General features: G+C 40.5%; 2 protein-coding genes across 2 annotated transcripts in view; one reads left to right on the forward strand and one right to left on the reverse strand.

The window, feature by feature from the left end:
* The first annotated feature begins 812 nt into the window (after positions 1–812).
* Positions 813–18,245, forward strand: part of ndrg2 (NDRG family member 2) — a 68,991-nt gene continuing 51,558 nt past the window's right edge. The window contains exon 1 of the mRNA XM_017432038.3: positions 813–1,272. The gene's annotated coding sequence lies outside the window, so the exon portion shown is untranslated. The remainder of the gene's footprint in view (positions 1,273–18,245) is intronic.
* On the reverse strand, positions 10,209–14,795 carry LOC108245281 (probable uridine nucleosidase 2). The gene is made up of 5 exons (XM_017432039.3): positions 14,642–14,795; positions 11,452–11,643; positions 11,194–11,373; positions 10,971–11,082; positions 10,209–10,881 (listed from the first exon to the last, which is right to left on the reverse strand). Exons 2-5 carry the CDS (start codon positions 11,629–11,631, stop codon positions 10,607–10,609), a joined length of 747 nt encoding a protein of 248 aa, XP_017287528.1. The 5' UTR covers positions 11,632–11,643; positions 14,642–14,795; the 3' UTR covers positions 10,209–10,606.

Here is an 18,245-nt window from a genome sequence, read left to right on the forward strand (position 1 = left end):
CCTTCACTTCATGTTTGGGTCCTGCACCAGAGGCCTGGCAGCTTGACGGTTCTGTGCAGTAGCTGTTCTTCCGAGGACTGCCCTCCGCTGACCAATGAATGTTTTTGTTCCAGTAACCCATTTCTCATCAAAATGTCCTGGTTCCTCAACATCTGACACAAATGCTGTCAATCTGGATGACATCTGAGCTGGCACTGCTTCATTTACTATGTCTCACCTATTATACTAGAATGGGTGCTCTCTCTCAAACATGGCATCTGAATTTATTATTTGCCATGTCTTTTCATGCCTTTTGTGTTTTTGGGTGATAATAGGATACTGTCAAGAGCCTCTTAATAAAAATAATATTATTTTGATTATAGACTTATTTCTGTTTTATGTTTTAGGTTCAGGCAATAATTAAAGACTTTCTCCAGAGAAAGTGCATGAAACAGATTCATTATATTTTATCTCTGATAACGGTATGTCACATTAAATTCATTTAACAATTATGTTTTTTCTCCTAAGTCCTGTTGTCATATCAAGTTTATTATTGTTTATCAAAGTCTTGAAACTGACTATAACCGTGAAAAGCACGTTAATGGTAGTAAACAACTACCAGACCGCTTCATGTTTCACAGTTTGTATGAATTAGAGCCGCTCCTCTTCTTCTTTTAACTCCAGGTGTTTGTTTACCTGCCTACCCTCGGTCCCAAGAAGGAAGGCTCGCGCGCGCCTCGCGCCTCGAGCTGGGCTCTGCTCCACGAGCTCCACAAGGACGGACTGTACCAACACTGACACAAGCAGGAAGAGTGCGGGGGGAGGACCGAGTAAACACAGCGAACTCTTTTCTCCAGAGGTCACGTTAGGAATTAGTCTGGTCCCAAACTTAAGCTCTCAGCTATTATTCAAAACGTGTTTGGACCGAGGTACTCCACTCTGACCGTGTTCGTCGCTTTCCTGTCGGCATTTAAAGTCAGTCGTCACCCCTACAACCTCCGCGGTTCCGTCTTCCCGTTAGATTGACCGCTACATATTTTTTTCAGGGTGCTGAATTTTCCTCCTGCTGGAGAGAAAAGCAACACACTGTAGGAGATCCGGGACGAAAACAAGCTCGGTGGAAAGGAAAGAAAAAAAAAAAACAAACAAACAAAAAAAAAAAACAAGAGGAGAAAACAGAGATTAGCAGGAAGACTGGAGGGCTCAGGTTGGAAAAGAGAGCAAGAAGAACCAGACTTGACATATTGTTTGAAGAAGTCTTTCCATCTTTGGTTATATCTGCATCTTAAAAAGGTGAGTTTCTCTTATGTTTTTAGTTTCAGCACGCATAAGTTGTCAGGAAATGTATCTCAAAGTGTTAGACATTGATTATTTAAGAAGCATTGCAAAAATGAAAGCAGAAATTGTTGTTTTAAACCCCTTTCCCTTGTAGTTTTGGTGTTAAACTATAATTCCAGATGGAAAGAACTGCACAGAATTCGCCCAGTGCATTAACAATCCATTAGATTCTTGTTGCAGGTTTTTTTTGACCTATAAAATTTTTTTCCTGCTAACACACATGCTTCGTTTTTAATCAAGGCGAGAGCTTGTGTTATTGATGCGCACATGTGGCGTAGCCAGGGGGTCTTTGTTGGTCTCCACCCCCCTCTCCGACCTCTTCCTACAATAATTGACCAAAGCATGACAGCCCACTGGCATCTCATGCAGGCAGAATATGGGCCGTTATTGACATTTTTATTCAGCACCAACTTGGATCATATATATCGACTCCCCTCCCCCCCTCTCTCTCTTCTCCCCACTTTTTCTTTCCTCCATTTCTTTATTGCCTTTCAGCCACGAGACGCGTCCGTGCTTTCCTTTGTGTTTAACAGTAACCCCACAGGGCTGCAGCACTGCTTCTGACATGGCTGGATGGTTTTTTTTATTTAGCTAGGTTGCATATTTTTTCTGTGTGTGTGTGCATGGGGGGTGTTAGTCAAGGACTTGTATCAGGGGGCTCAAGGAGGGTGCTGTGCCGCCACATTGCCTAATATGTGTCAATGTCAAATGGGGGTGTGTCCCTTTTTATGTGTGCAGCTCCTACCTAATCCAGTGGTAGCCTGAAAATAACACATAAGAAAAAAATTCATGCCATGAAAATGTATCTTTTATTAGAGCTCTAAATATAGTATAATCATAACCTGGCATGCCTGAGAGAGGATGTTTTGATTCAGTGTGTCATGCCAGATTAAGGGTACACACACACACACTTATACTGGTATTTGAGGTGTATAGGACCAATGCGACTTTGAGTGGTTTATGAGGACCTACATTTTATCAACACAAAAAACTGTGTCAGTAATTTTCATTTGATTCATGGAAAGCATATATTTCAAAAACATAATTTTAGAACCTCACACACACACAAACCCACACTCCTCTGGCTCTACCGAGAGGTTTTCAAGCCGCTCACACACACCCAACAAGCTATCTCTGGGGCAGATTCTGTGAGTCATACCGCATTTGGAGCTTTGCAGCCTCACTGCTTGTTGAGTGAAGTAGAGCCCCTGCTGATAGCATGCACGCACACACTCAGACTGGCTCTTCTTCAGTAGACTTCTTTATTCCTCAGAATGGTTCATTTCTGAGATGTAGAAATGCAGGCTCCACCAGGATGCAGAAAGTGCACATGCCCTGCACGTTTCATGATAGAAATCATAGGTTAGTAGCTATAGAAATACAACAAGACAATAGGCATTTGTAATTGGGGTGGGGGGTTTGCTTAATGCTTATTTAGCAATAGCAATTACATATTTTTTTCCATATAAATAAGTAACTGCTATGGAAGGTTGTTGAATCAAAAATACTATTGTATTAAATGGATCCAATATTTGTGACAATACCTCTCTAAAATAGAGTGCATGGATTCTCGGCACTCTGCGCCAATAGGTGCAATTTTAGCGTTGATTCTAGTTTTAGCACTTATTTAGTCCTGAATATAACTATCTAAATTTAGACTGCCTTTAGTGCAAGGAGTTTAACTTTTAATACTTCATTTAATCAACACAGAAAAAACTGAAAATCTAAAAGATATAAAATCTACGTCTATAAAAATTGCTAAAAGGCCACAGAGCACCAGCAATGATTTTGACACTGATTGATTTGTGGTCTGAATATTAAAGAACCTTTCCTCACCCAGTTTCTCATCATCCAGTTATAACAATTCAATCAAGAAACTCTATCTCTTCATTTAGCTGAAAGTTGAAAAGAAGAAAAAAAACAGGAGGTAATGTAAAGATCTTCTTGTACATTTATAAATTACTGGAAAACAGAAACATAGAAAAATACATTATTTTACTTAACATTTTCATAGAAAAATAAACTTCACATGCTGTGCGCTGACAAGACAATACCTCTGACAACATGTCAGTCCTTTGGCATGAATAATTGATTTGCAAATTGAAATGCCTCTCAAAAGATCATAGCTATTATGTCAAGGTAGCACTCAAACTTGTGTGGCTGCTTAGTTTTGTCAAATACAAGAAATACCTCAAAAGCAAAAGCAGAGCCCCATGAAATCCATCGTATTTATTTCCAAAAGTCATTTTTTACAGTTTTGTTTTCTTGAAATTTATGTTTTATGATATAACCAACTTTTTTTTTACTTAAAAAGTGTCCAGTCATATGGTAGATAATTTAAATGTCAGACAGGCTGTTGGTAACTCAGCCTGTCTAACGTTCCTGTTTGAACTGGACAGGACGGCTAAACTTTAAAAAACTTAGCTAACGATGCAGTGGAAAACGAAGGTTAACTCGCTTGGAGAATCAAATTTAAAAACAAAGAACTGGACGGAAAAACACAAACTTAGCACAAACAAGAACAACAAAACAAAACACGAGTAACTCAGAGATCAAGCGCTTAGCTAAAAGCCAAACTTAAGAGAACAAATTTGCGCCAAGTGTTTGGCTTTAAGATTTTAGGAGGGGCAGGGCATCCTCCCCCATCTGATGGGTTAGTTTATCTGGGAGCAGAAGGTTCAGCTGGCATTCACTGGGACAAATCACAACCTGAGATGCAGGGAGGGTGTGATTCAGTCCTTTGTAATGTGATCCTCCAAACTTCTGCTTCAGTAGAAGAAAAACAAGAGTTTTATTAAAACATGTCATAATTTCATGGAGTTAAACATGTTTAATTAGTAATATTAAAACCAACACTAGTTGAAGTAAGTTAAGATTAAATCACACAACAAAGAAAGTTCCTAAACATATTCAGATGTTACTATGGAGCACAGCATTCAACCCAAGTTCTAGTTAAAGTTAGTTCTTAACAAAATATCTATATTTATAGCATTATATCCTGTCATTTTTGGATGCCTGTAGTTGACCTCTTCTCCTCAGCTGTTTGTAATAAGTGGGATAGACTGGATCTCTGAGGTTTCCCCACACACATCACATTTACTCATAACAGAGTGATGCAAAGTGCAGCCTCTTATTCATTTTGACTGTCACTGTGAAGTGTGAAAAACACTAAAACTGTTAGAGAAAACAGAAATTCATTCGATCTCATCCACATCCAACAAATTCCACAACATATCATAGCATTTTACGATGAATTCCATTTTACAGAGACCCTCGTTTTGTCAGTGTTCATTTGTTCTTGTCAATCCCAGCTAAACACAGACATCTCTTGAACAGCTACCATTAGGTTTAGGCATCTATAACAGGGTTTCCCCCAGAAAAGAGGCTAAGCCCTGTGGTAGGTGGCCAACCGTTTGCCAACCACCGGTCGATTATCGGCCGACTGTGATTTAGTAAAAAAAATGATTAAAGTTGACAGGAAAGATGAAAATATGGCTATTTATTATGTGATATACTGTAAAACTACAGTTTAACAAAAAGGCACTTTTGAAATACTTTTTTAAACAAAAATACAATTAAAATACATACTAATTGTTTGCACCTAATGTGAATCCTAATTTAAGTCACATTTACAAATAAATTAAATTAACATAAATGAAAAAGTGCAAACAAGGCACCAACACGTCTCACGTCAAGGCAAATGAATAACAACAGAGAACTCTGAGAAATAGAGAGGTGCTGTACTGTACTGTGCTTTTTGTGGCACAGGCTGCATGTTGGATCACTACATGTAACAACAAAACACGGCAATGCTTAATTTAATAGCATCATTTTACTGGTAAACAAGGATAATATTTTCCATAAGCACAAAACATGCTTACTGTATTTGGTCTTGTAAAGCCACCCGCTGAATTTCAGCTCAACTAACCATTGTTGGTCAAACCTGCTCGTTCCATGTTTATTGCTGTAGCTCCGACGATGTGCTACCTCCAGGTAGCTGAAGGTGGCTCGGCCTCAGGGCTCATTAGAGTCATGCAGGGCTCTGATGATACAGGTGAACCAGCTCCGCTAGAGCACCGAAATCGTCCATTATGAATGGAGCGCGGCGCGCACAGTTCGCGCCAAGTTATAAAAGGTGCACGAGGTGACACTGCGCGAAACCTTCGTGCAGGGGCGGGGACAGCGCGATTGTGTAACTGTTGGCGCACGTACCCTCGCGCGGTGAAGTAGATAAAAGTAGCGGTTTTGGGGGAGCGAGTGGAAAAAAACTTGTATAAAAAATGATGTATTTATAATAAACAAGCAGAGCTTACCCTGACGGCCGGGTCAGCAAAGCCTGGCGGCCCGCCAGGCTTATACTTCACTTGGGGATACCCTGTATAAAACCTAAACTTTTACACAAGATTAAACCTGAACATACCTAGAGGTCTAATGACATTTTAGATTTTGCTGAAAAAATCTTTTCAACCGAAAAATCTTAATAGTGGGTATTTTCTTTGGTAAATTGTTTCACTAACGTTCTTATTTCAAAATAAAAGTGTCACATAACAGTTACACTTACCTCTGTTGTATTGGTGATGGGAATGGAAATCTCAGAGGCACAAAGAGTAAAAGCCACAGCAGATGAATCCAAACAAATGTGTGTAGCTAGACTCAGTTATCAGCTGCTTTCCACTTTAACTTGGGTCTTTTGCTATTTGTATTTCTCACATTTCCCACTGACCCAAAGTCAGAACTGACACATTTATATGAATAAGGCTCAGCATGGTTGGGGAAAATAAAAAGGTCATATTTTTAAAGCTTTTGCCTCAAAACAGTTGTGTCTGAGAGAACTTTTTTGAAATACTGAACAATCATGTCAACATTAGGATCATGAACGATAACTCAAAGTAGATCCAGCATGGTTGGCATTTTTAAATTATTTAGTGGCCATTTCACCGTGTATTTTTCATACTTAGCCTAATATATCAGACAGCTGTACTTTAGATCTAATATTTATCATGGGCATTTAGCATATTTCTATGCCATTCATTAAAATCTGCTTGAACTTTTTAAAAATATGAAGAAATTAATTTAACAGGCTGAAATCGCTTATATAGTTTGAACTTGAGTACATTTTAAAAACCAAATGTTTAATTATACTTAAATTGAATTTTAAAAATATTTGAACATATTTTGATATTTGAACTTTTTTCAAGTAAACTCAATAATCTCTCATGTTTGCTTGTGTATGTCCTTGAGGTAGACTACACATTTTTAGTGTGCTTTTTGTATTCAGGAGATGATTGCAGTAGTTGGAGGACATGACTGTAGACTTCAAAGAATGTCTTGCCTTCTAATCTGCTAAAACACATGGGTTATTTATTTAGGTCATGAGAACAAATGGTTCTGCAGTGCATTTTTTATATCAGTATGATTAGTTTCACAGATGGTGAGCTGCAGAACTGGTCCTGTGTATCATCATAAGGCCTGGTTTAATACAGATTACTGATGTCTAGCTGTTGACAATACTTTATAGACATGCTCCTCTTTGTATTTATTGGATGGCTACTGAACATACTGCTTTCATATCTGAATGTGGCAATTATTAATGGCAATTTTGCTCAACTGGACCTGCAATTTGCTATCAACAAGACAGAGATCTGAATACATGCAACAATACAAAAAGTTAAGGTTGGCTTCTCTTAGATTATGATGTAGCTTTTAGAAGATTCCTAGGAATTGTGATCTTTAAAAAAACGCTACTCTGACATTTTTTTACTCCATGTCTTTCTCCAACCTTTTTGCAGTGCCAAAAAATTTTAAATAAATACTAACTTGTGAAGGCAGATTGGTATTTTTACCGGAGTCTGGTTTTGCTTGAGGTCTCTTCCTGTTAAAAGGGGACTCTTTCTTCACAGTAACCCACTGTTCTGTGGAAGTTTAAGATGGGGGATTGAATCAAAGTGAAGATTTGATCAGTCCCCTGGCTTCTATAAATAAACAACATTTTTTATTTGCCATATTATAAATAGTAACTTCCAAACTTTATTGTACTAACTTACTGAATTAGCATTGATAGAAGTAAACTAAACTGTGCTTAATTAGAGTGAACTTAGTTTTAATTTTATTGATTTGAGATCATGGATATAGGTGGGCAAAATTAGTTTTCTCTGTAGGGTAACTGGGTTCTCACTTAGAGACAGGGTGGGAAAGTCTGTTACCTGGGAGGGACTCAGAGTAGACACACTGCTTTCCATATCAAGAGGAGCCAGTTGAGGTGGTTCAGGCATGTCGTCAAGATGCCCCCCCTGGGGATGTGTTCAGGGCATGTCCAACTGGAAGGAGACCCTAGGGATCCTAGGAAGACCCAGGACACACTGGAGAGACTATGTCTCTTGGCTGGCCTGGGAACACCTTGGAGTTCTCCCAGAAAACCTGGAAGAGGTTGCTGAGGAAAGAGATATCTGGGCTTCCCTGCTCAAGCTGCTGTCTAGAACAAACATCAAATAATGGATGGATGTATTGATTTGGATTGTATTTAACTGGATTTGATTTGAGAGTGTTTGCTTTCTTCGTATAGTCCATTGAGAGGACTTCTGCTTTGAAGTGGTGCTGTATAAATAAACTTGTTAGAACTCAATTGCTCAAATGATTTTTTACAGCTTCTAAATCAACTGAATGGAAAATACAATGCTGAATGTTATCTGCTGTGTTAAGCACTTTTTTAGTATTTAGTCTCTGCAGTTTTTTCTTTTTGTCTAACAAACACTAAGCAGAGATTAAAGCAGCGACCATGGAGAGTGAAAACAGGTGAACATTTTTTCCACAGCAGCTGTAATCGTTTCTCTATATGTATTAGAACAGATTAAGATGGCAGCACAAATTCTGCATTGCACCACCTGTTCAACAAGCTTATGGTGAAAAGCAGTGTTTACAACTGTTCCCATCTACACTACAAAACCGCACCACACTTTAATGAGTTGTTCAGAAAACTGGACATGTTTGAAAATGTAAGCTCTGATCCATACGTCACTCAATGTACTGTCAGAATGAAGCCACAAAAAACATTAAAACAGAGTGATGTTTGAGTAGATGTTGTGTCTGATAGATAGATAGATAGATAGATAGATAGATAGATAGATAGATAGATAGATAGATAGATAGATAGATAGATAGATAGATAGATAGATAGATATCAGTTTCAAAAGATATTGAAATATCAAGATATCAGGTTAGTTATGTCAGGATTTGGGTTCTGTTTAAGTTATTTTATAAGTTTCTTTTGTTGTTTGGTCTTGTCTTTGTTTAGTTTTTGCTCCTTGTGTTTTTGTATTCCTGTCATCGTTCATCTGTCCTCAGCCAATCTCCTGTTTGCCTGCCACATCCACCTACACCTGCCCCAATTAGTAATCACTCACCTGTGTCCACTTCTCCTAATTACCCTGTCTTTAAAACCTGGTCAACTCCTTCATTTACTCACTGGTCCGTTGTCACTTTCTGGTTCCCCTCGTGTTTTTTGCTGCCTTTTGGTAATGTTTTTTGTATTTAGTTATGTTTTGCTGCCATGTTTGTTTTTGTTTCTTCTTATTTTCATATAAATTAATTTTTCTTTTTGAACTCTCAATCATGAGTCTGCAGATTGGGTTTGCCTCACTCTCCGCCACACCTGACAAGTTATGCGTCTCAAGCCAGTATCTCACTGTTCCCGAACTTGTCTCCAACATATGTGACAGCGTGAGATGCTGGTTTATGTCTGAAAATATGTTAAGAAATATTTAATCATAAATGACTTTAAAAATAATTATTCAGAGATTTTATTAGCGTGTTTAAAAAAAGTGATTTTGACAAAGAGTGAACTATTAAAGTTAAAATGCTGTAAGAATTGACCTTTCAGTTACATTAGGGAATTTATTAGTTAATATTGTAGATTCCTTTGAGAGCATTGGGCTGCAACAACCACACCCCACCAACAGACTTCTAGAATTCCTTTTCACTTGAGCCCATATCAGTCCAACTGACAACTTTGCCTCAGTCTCATTTGATCTTTTCCAGGTCTGCTTTGGCCATTCACTTTTACTTTTTTCTTGATTCATTGCTTGCCTTGTGATGTTATTGCTTGTTTAGCTTCTTCACAATTTATTTCTTGATAAAAATCATCTCATAGAAAGTTTCTATTAGTTGTATGACCAAAAGAGATGAGGAATTATCTTCCAAATTATGGAATGTCAAGAAAGAATGTGTTACTTTCAACAAACTAGACAGATGATGTGTGACTTCAGTGATTTTTCTGTTTTCTCATGTCAAGGCCCAAAATAAACTCCTAAACTGAAACACTTGCCCTTTGTTCCAGTGGTACAGCCCTGAGTGTTTGCATCCTGGCCAGACCTGTAATCCAAGGAGATGAACTTGTTGACATCACTGTAGTCAACCAGATGGGAACAGTTTGGTTGAGTTGGCTCTAACTGAGATGGCACACATTTCTAAATCCATGAAGAAACCATTAACAATAATCAAAGCACAGATACAATTAATGACAAGAGACAATGGGTTGTTCTTGTTTTCCATTTCTTTCAATGGAAGCAAACCTTTTTATGTAAAAACTCTAAACAATGATCATGTTTATTAACCTAAACAACAACGTTCCACTGCCTTTGTGCTACTGAAATTTTTGGTGGCTATCGACTAACCTGACCTCGTTATTGACTAGTTGTGCCATCATTTGACTTTGCCAGGATTCATTTGGATACTCAGTGGCAGTCTGACTTTATTGCACCAATGGCAGAGTCAACTGAAAACAAATGCAGGCTTCACATATGACCTTTATCCAAACATTTTTAGGCATTCTCATTGTGAGACAGAATTCCCAAATGAGAAAATATGAATAGAATATGAATACCCACAGCTCACACACCTCTGTGCCAGATTATTGAAAGCCTAACCGCAAGTAAATGTCCAGCGTACTTCTCATGTTCATGCCTGATCTTGACCCTTGCCTGTTTCCTGACCATCGTCTCCTGCCTGCTCCCTGTCTGATACTGCTCTGGATTCTGATCTCCCGTTACCGACCTTGCTTCACTCATCTGGACCTCACCTTTTGGATTCTCCCTGTCTGGTTTTGGCTTCGGAACTCTGACCTACCGGTAACGACCTCACGCCTGGACCTGGATTATTCCTCTCGCCTCAGCCCCTCTCAGACCAGCCGGTCTGCATCACAGAACCAAGTAAGAGTGGACTTACCAGTTCCGGTCCCGACTCTATTCGATCACGTGAGTGAGACGATCAAAGACTTTGAGTCTGCTTACAACCTTCAGGCAATAAAATCCTTAAAACTTCGTTGTGTGGTTGTGAGTCTGAGTTCTGCCAAGCCTCGCCTTGTCAGATCCACCCAAATCAGATGTGGTCTGAAGCGATTCTCAAGGCCCATCTGCCTCTGCTTCATTCTCACCCAAGGCAGGCTGCTCCTGCAGCTGAACTCCCACGAGGCAATGTAGGTGGGGCAGGTGTAGCGGTCCAGCACGATGTAGGCCGACTCGGGGTCAGCCACGAAGTTAAACTCCCCGCACACTGTGGTGTTACCCCTGGCTGCACACACACACACACACACACACGAGCTGTTAATCCTTGCAGCGAAGGAACAACCACATGAGGAGATCCACATGTTTTAAACCCACAGTTGGTGTTCCCTCCCATGATGTAGAGCGCCTTCAGTTTATTCGGGAAGGAGGGGTCCAGCTGCACAGCGACCGCCAGGTTGGTGAGGGGTCCTGTGGCCACGAGGATCACCTGCAGACAGCAACAGATGACACAATCAGCTTTATTTTTGTTGTTTTTGAGGAGAAACAAACACCCAGAGACCATTTTGACCCAATGGCAGCTGTCGTGATGAAGTCCCACCTCTTCAGGATGCGCCTTGGCGATCTTGATCATGGCCTGCGCAGCTTTCTTCTTCTGCAGCAGCTCCACGCCCGGGGCGTCCGGGTCCGGGACGTCGCCCAGCCCATCCTTCCCGTGGTAATCGCCGGCGTTCCGCTTGTTGCTCAGCAGGGGCTTTGAGAACCCCTTGTAGACCGGGATCTGTTCGGCGGGCGGGACAGCACACAGGCCTCACAAAATGACCGCGCGTTAAAAACAACACTGAGAGAGGTGCCTTACATCCAACCTGCCGCAGACTTTCAGGACACGCAGCGTGTTCTTGAGGACGTTCTCCAGGGGTGTGTTGCCATGGCAGCAGGTGATCCCGAGAATCTCCACGTGTGGCGAGGAGAGGGCGATCATGATGGCCTGGGCGTCGTCAACGCCCGTGTCCACGTCGAGGATCATCTTCTTCTTCATCCTGCCTTAAATCTAAGGAATCACAGATATTTAGTAAAGTAAAAATCAGCTCTCTGGGGTGACTGAGTGCAGAAACAACCTCTGCAGATACAGAAAAAAGTGAAGTTGGGAGTGTTTCCCTGCAGCTATAATTTGAGAACTACATTATTTTTGCATTCCTGCAGAGTGCCTGACGGTTTCACAAGCACTTCTCTCTCTTTTTTTTTTTCAAAACAAAATTTTGACATTTCCATAACGATCGAAGGCAGGTTTCTACTCCTTTTGATCGAACTTCTGCTCATTGTCGGTGACCCGCCTCGCCAACCGTTTTCTCTGTGGGTTTAAGATTTAAGCTCGTATCCTGGGCGTCTATTGGATTTTTTTAAAAGCCGAATCGTTGGCTCTCGTGTGCTGACATTTAGAAACATTTTCTTCTGATTAACTTCTAAAGGCGTGCAACTCTGGCACTTTAGTCAGTTTGTGTCTGATAAATGGCAACAAAAACACATTTAACTGTACAGCTTCAGTAACAACACATAATACAACCTGATAAGTACCCAATACTTTCTAGTTTTGTACCTAGTAATTACCGGATACATACCTTACTGGTCATATATCTCATACTTATTTGGAACATAACCGATAAGTACTGGGTACATGCCAAGTAGATACAAGATATGCACCTGGTAATTACTTGATACATATCAAATTAGGACCTAGTATTTATTGGGTACATACCTGGTACTTTCAGAGTATACACCCAGCAGTTACAAGGTATGTACCAGGCAAATACCTGATACTTACAGAAGACCTGGCACGTCAGAGTATGTATCTAGTACTTGCTAAGTACATAGATGGAAAGTACTAGGTACATATCTAGTACAAACAAGATATTCACCTGGTACTTACTTGATACAGACCAAGGTTATACCTAGTATTTACTAGGTATAGTAGCCTACAAGGTATATTCTTGGTATTTACCTGGTACATATCGGATAAGTACCTGGTACTTACCTGGCACCGACTGGGTACATACCTGGTACGTACAGAGTACATACTTGGCACTTTCAGGGTATGTATCTAGTACTTACTAGGTACGTACCTGGTAAGTACTGTGTACATGCTCAATACGTACAGGCTACGAATCCAATACTTACAAGATGCGTACCTTGTACTTACTTGATACATACCAAATTAGTACCTATTTATCGGACACATACCTGGGACTTTCAGAGTACATACCCAGGAGCTATGAGGTATGTACCCAGTATATACCAGGCAAATACCTGGTACATACAGGGTACTACCTGATACTTACATGAGACATACCTGGCACTTCAGGGTATGAATCTAGTGCTTGCTAGGTACATACCTAGTGCATGCAAGATATGCACCTGGTACTTACTTGATACATTCCAAGTTAATAACTAGTATTTACTGGGTACATACCTGGTACTTATAGGGTATGTAGCCAGCAGCCTACAAGGTATATTCTTGGTATTTGCTTGGTACATATCGGATAAATACCTGGTACTTACCAGGCACATACCTGGAACCTACCTATTAGCTACCGTTCATGTACGTACCAGGTACAGTAAGTACCAAGCTGTATTGTGTACTACTACCACCAGTACCACCACAGCAAAGCTCAAATTCTCCCTCACAGCAGCTGAAAGGAGCCGAAGCTGTTTAGGAATGCTGCTCATCTTTAACGCAACACAACTCCTGACAAGAGAGCACAAGTAATTTAATGACTTTGGCACAGAGAGAAGAAGACAAGCCTCTTGTGTCTTCCATGTCAAACTGGAACATCGTCGTCCCCTCCCTTTCGAGAGAGAGAGATGGAGAAAACTTTAAGGAATTTTGTTTTTCAAAGACAGTCTGTCTTCAGAGGGCCAAAGAGGACAAGGGACTTCTCACCCTGCCTGACACGCCTGAGCTACACCCCACATTAGCAAAGCCTTTCTAGACATGCTATTTGTAACAAAAAGGAAAATGCATATAGGAATTGCACACTTACATTTTAATGACAACTGTTTATCTTAGGTTAAAAAAAAATAAACTTCTCTTGCATCCAGTCTTTCACAAAGAGATGCAGAAATATCCACGTGCCCAGGGATGCGTTTAAATTACATTTTATTTAGAAATTACTTGATTTTTGTTTAATTCTCATCACTTTGTATCACAAATATCCTGTTGCTTTAAATTAAAAGATGGCCTTTTAAATAGATAAAAGTAGCTGGGGGGGATTATTAGTTTTTTCAACACTGATTTATTAGACTCCTGTGTGTGCGCCTTGTGAACATTCTTTCTTACACATCCCAACAATTTAATAAACAATTTTATATCATTTTTTGTTTGTTTCCCTTGTTTTTAATCGCTTTTACTATCGAACTATGCTAGCAAGCTATGCTAGCAAAATCGCTTCTCTTGAGCTGTCCTTAGGTGTATCTTAGCAACACCGGGCGTCGCTTCCCATAGGTTGAGGGTCAACATGTGACTTCTACTGACCAATGAGTGACTTATTCATTCAAATTCAGTTTTATTTGTGCGAATTTAGCCGGTTGTATTTTTTAATACGGCTAATGGCTCATTAGGGTTATACAAATTCTCTCTCACCAAAATTCACACATATCCACAAACACCCCCCACGCCAGACCCCTCACCTGAAACAATTTCCCAGTTATGCTTGTCCATTATCACCTACAAAAAGATTTGCACTAACTAGACCGCCATTTTAGGTTTCAGGGGGAGTCTTTGGTAAGCCTATCAGCAGCGTTGAAAGGATTCAAACACCCATGTTTTTAATCCTTCCAGTACTTTTTAATCATCTGTTGCACTAAAACATCTGTAACATCCACCAATGAAATGCAACAAACACTAAGAATGTTTATACAACCAATACATGCAGTAACCTGTATAAAATTTAACATAATTATAAATGATCATTGAGACTAAACTCATACACAAACAGTTCAACTTGAGCTGATTTAAGATGAGCAGAAATGGAAATTAAATGTAAAATACTCACCTGGATTCTACAGGTAATAACAGGAGGACTGAGCGAAAGGCTTCTGCTGCGGCACTCTTTTAAAGCAGTCCAACCCTAAAGAGCTATAAAGAAAAACAGGCGTTCCTCAGAAACAAAACCCCGCCTGTGTGGAGCCTACTGACTTTACTTGCTTAACTTGTACTTGCAGCTCTGACAGGAGGAAATTATATTTTAAAAAAGCACATCAGAGTGTCAATTAACTCAGAATGTGTGTATCAATTGTTTGTGTTGTAACAGGTGTGAAGTAAAACTATAATATAGACACTCCTTACCAGTTAGAATCATGTATTAATGTTCTGTAATTCTATTGATTGTATTAACCTAAGGATGAGTGCAACTCTGCACTGGTGAGGTCATGAGAGTTTGTAGTGTACGTGACTGGCCGTACCAACTACGAAGATAACAAGGTCTGGAGGAGTCAGCTAATTTGGAACCGAAACCCACTTGAAGAAAGCCACCTGCAGAAGATGGAGAAAAACAAGTCCATATACAGGGTTCCGGAAAGATGACTGAAGGAGGATGGGCCAGTTCTTTGTTCAGGTTAAAATGCGATGTTTTAGTGATTTAGCTCAGACATCTTCTGGTGTTCCTGCTGTGAGCTGGTAAGGAGTGTCTCCCTTAGTACTAAGGCTAATAAATCTCTTAAACTGAAGATACTGCTTCTGACCATTTTTGACTCCTGGTTTCTCTGTGCATTTTCCGGTCCGTCGTGAGGAGAGGTTTTTTAAAGTTTGAGTTTCATTTAGGTATTCTGTCTCCTCAACAATGGGCTGTGGCTCTTCTCAGTAGTCGAGCAGGAGCCATTCAGAGAATTCATCAAGGACCTTGTCCCTAATGCCAAGATGCTGTCACGGGTGACGCTCACATCCAAGATCGAAGATGGCTTTAACGAAATGAAGGCTGCGCTGATTGAAGCAATGAAGGGGGTCGACTACGAAGCTACTACTACTGATTGCTGGTCAGTGAGAAGGCGAGGGTTCATTGGCGTTACGGCACACTGGATCAACCCGGATAATCTTGAGAGATGTTCAGCAGCCTTGGCATGCCGACAGCTGAGGGGATCCCACACTTTTGATCTCTTGGCCAATGCGTTGAATGACATCCACGCAGAATTTGAAATCAGAGGCAAGTTTGTGAGGACAACCACTGACAATGGTGCAAACTTTGTCAAGGCTTTTCGAGTGTTTGGGGAGAATGAAAACAACAATGAAGAGGGAGTTGAAGCTGAAGCGCAGTCTGAAGATGAAGGAGATACTGGAGTGCCTGAGGAAGATGTGGAGTACATTGACACTGCAGCTCTGCTGCATGAAGATGATGGGTTTGAATTCCAGCTGCCAAGACACCAACACTGTGCTTGTCATATTCTAAACCTCATCGCCAGTGAAGACTCCACAAATGCAAACTCCAGTGATGCGTACAAGAAGCTGCACCATGCAACGTTTGCCAAGTGTTATGGCCTGTGGAACAAATATGGAAGATCCACACTTGCAGCAGAGATGGTCGAGGATGTCTGTTCTCTTCAACTTCTAAGGCCAAATAAAACAAGGTGGAACTCGTTGTTCATGGCCGTGGAACGTCAACTCAGGATTTGTAAAGAGAAGGGAGAGGGAGCCTTAAGAGCTGTTGCCACCGACCTGAAGGTCCCAATGTAAGTAGGCCTAAGGTTTTTTTCTTCAGTAAAAATAGAACAGCTGCAGATAAACAAATGGCAATGTGAATAACAGTGTCTATTATAAACAAAAATCACTGGAAATCTATCAGAAATGTCAATTTTCTATTCAGTTTTATAATCCTTTGTTCCATCTAACAAAAATCTGGATGCGTCTTCTTTTTTTGTCAACACAGGTTCAACCCAGCCGAACACGCATTTCTCACAGAGTATGCTGCTGTAATGAGCTCTGTCGCCCAGGCAACCAACATACTGCAAGCAGAAACCAACACACAAATGGGTTGGCTACTTCCGACAATTCACCTGCTACAGATTAATCTCGACAAAGTCAAGTTGCAGCTGAAGTACTGCAGGCCTCTTGTTGATTCTTTACAGTCTGGAATTCAGAACCGATTTGGGCGTATGTTCAAGGATGCCGAGCTGGTTGCAGCTGCAATTCTTCTTCCCAAATTTCGAACAACATGGACGAAGGACGATGCCACCATTAAAATGGGTAAGCTTATACATTAATGAGTACACGCATCTGCTTCAGTAGTGATGGTACATGTTGACATGCATGTTGACTGCATTCATGCAGCTCAAAACCATGTCAGTCCCACTATCATGCGTTACTGTGAGCGTGGGACACTTTTCTTTTTACTAACTTCACCAACACATACTTGACATCATCTAAAACAAATTTGTTTATCTTGGTGTTATCAGACCACATGACATGCTTCCAGCAATCCATAGTCTTTCTGTCTCTGAGACCATGATAAACAAATTTGCTGTAGATGGTGTCAAGCATGTGATGGTGACCAAATGAGAAGTACAAAGAAGTGTCTCATGCTTAGTCAAGAATGATGGTGGGACTGACTTGGTTTGGGATTGCATGAATGCCATCAACACATTGGGAAGTGTTCATGCATCAATAGATTTGCTTGTTAGTTGGTACACAAAATAATTAATGTAGGGAAGAAAAAAAATCAAATGCTTTATTTCACTACTTTAGACTATGGCCACAACATGGCAGAAAGCTGCATCGTTTAAGTGCTACAACTCTTCTATATTTCTGTATTTCAGGAATTGATTACATCAAGCAGCATCTCGAGGATCCCTTCATGCAGCCTGGTGATGCGACCAGGTCGAGTTCTTCGGATGAAGATGACTTCTTCTCGTCTCTGCAAGCATCAAAGACCCAAGATGGCGCTAAACAATTTGATGCCCACCTGTCCTGCTCAGCTGACCACATGGATTTGCTTAGGTCCTTTCCTTCTGTCTGCAAGCTGTCTGTCAAGCTCAACACGCCCCTCCCACCATCTGCAGCATGCGAACGGCTGTTCAGCATAGCAGGTCTTGTGTTCAGCCCACGAAGAGTATGGATAGATTCTAGGCACTTTGAAAGCCAGCTGCTTTTGAAGATGAACAGAAGGTTTTACAGTTTTAAGTGATAATGGGGTTTTGTGCAAGGATGACCACCAGGGAGGTTGAGATTTGGAGGGGAAGAAAAAAAGTCGAGGGCAAAAGTGTAGAGGGGATGGGATGAGGGGCTTGTGTTTGCAAAGTGTTTAGGCCTATTAACTAAATCTTAAAGTGCAATAACAGTACCATCTTTTTTTTTCCTCTGGTGACATGTACACCTCATTTCAGCAATGCCTTTTTTTTTACGTATTAAGGTAGGTTTACAAAAAAGGTCTCTCTCTTCAGATGCCAAATAAGCTGCATTTCCCTCCCAATTCTTTTTTTCTTTTGCATAATGACCAGTTGTGTGCACCAATAGTTTGTGAAGTAAAGTAATCGTAACGGCTTTTTTTCTTCATGTTGGCCGCATTTTCTGTACTGACTATTTATTTTTCTCATTTTCAGCACTGACCTTACTTGAAGGGAAAACTTAAGGCTTACAAAAACTTTGTATTTTCTGTCCTGGAGGGTATA

Source organism: Kryptolebias marmoratus, linkage group LG7 (assembly GCF_001649575.2).
Source record: "Kryptolebias marmoratus isolate JLee-2015 linkage group LG7, ASM164957v2, whole genome shotgun sequence".
Lineage (NCBI taxonomy): Eukaryota > Metazoa > Chordata > Actinopteri > Cyprinodontiformes > Rivulidae > Kryptolebias > Kryptolebias marmoratus.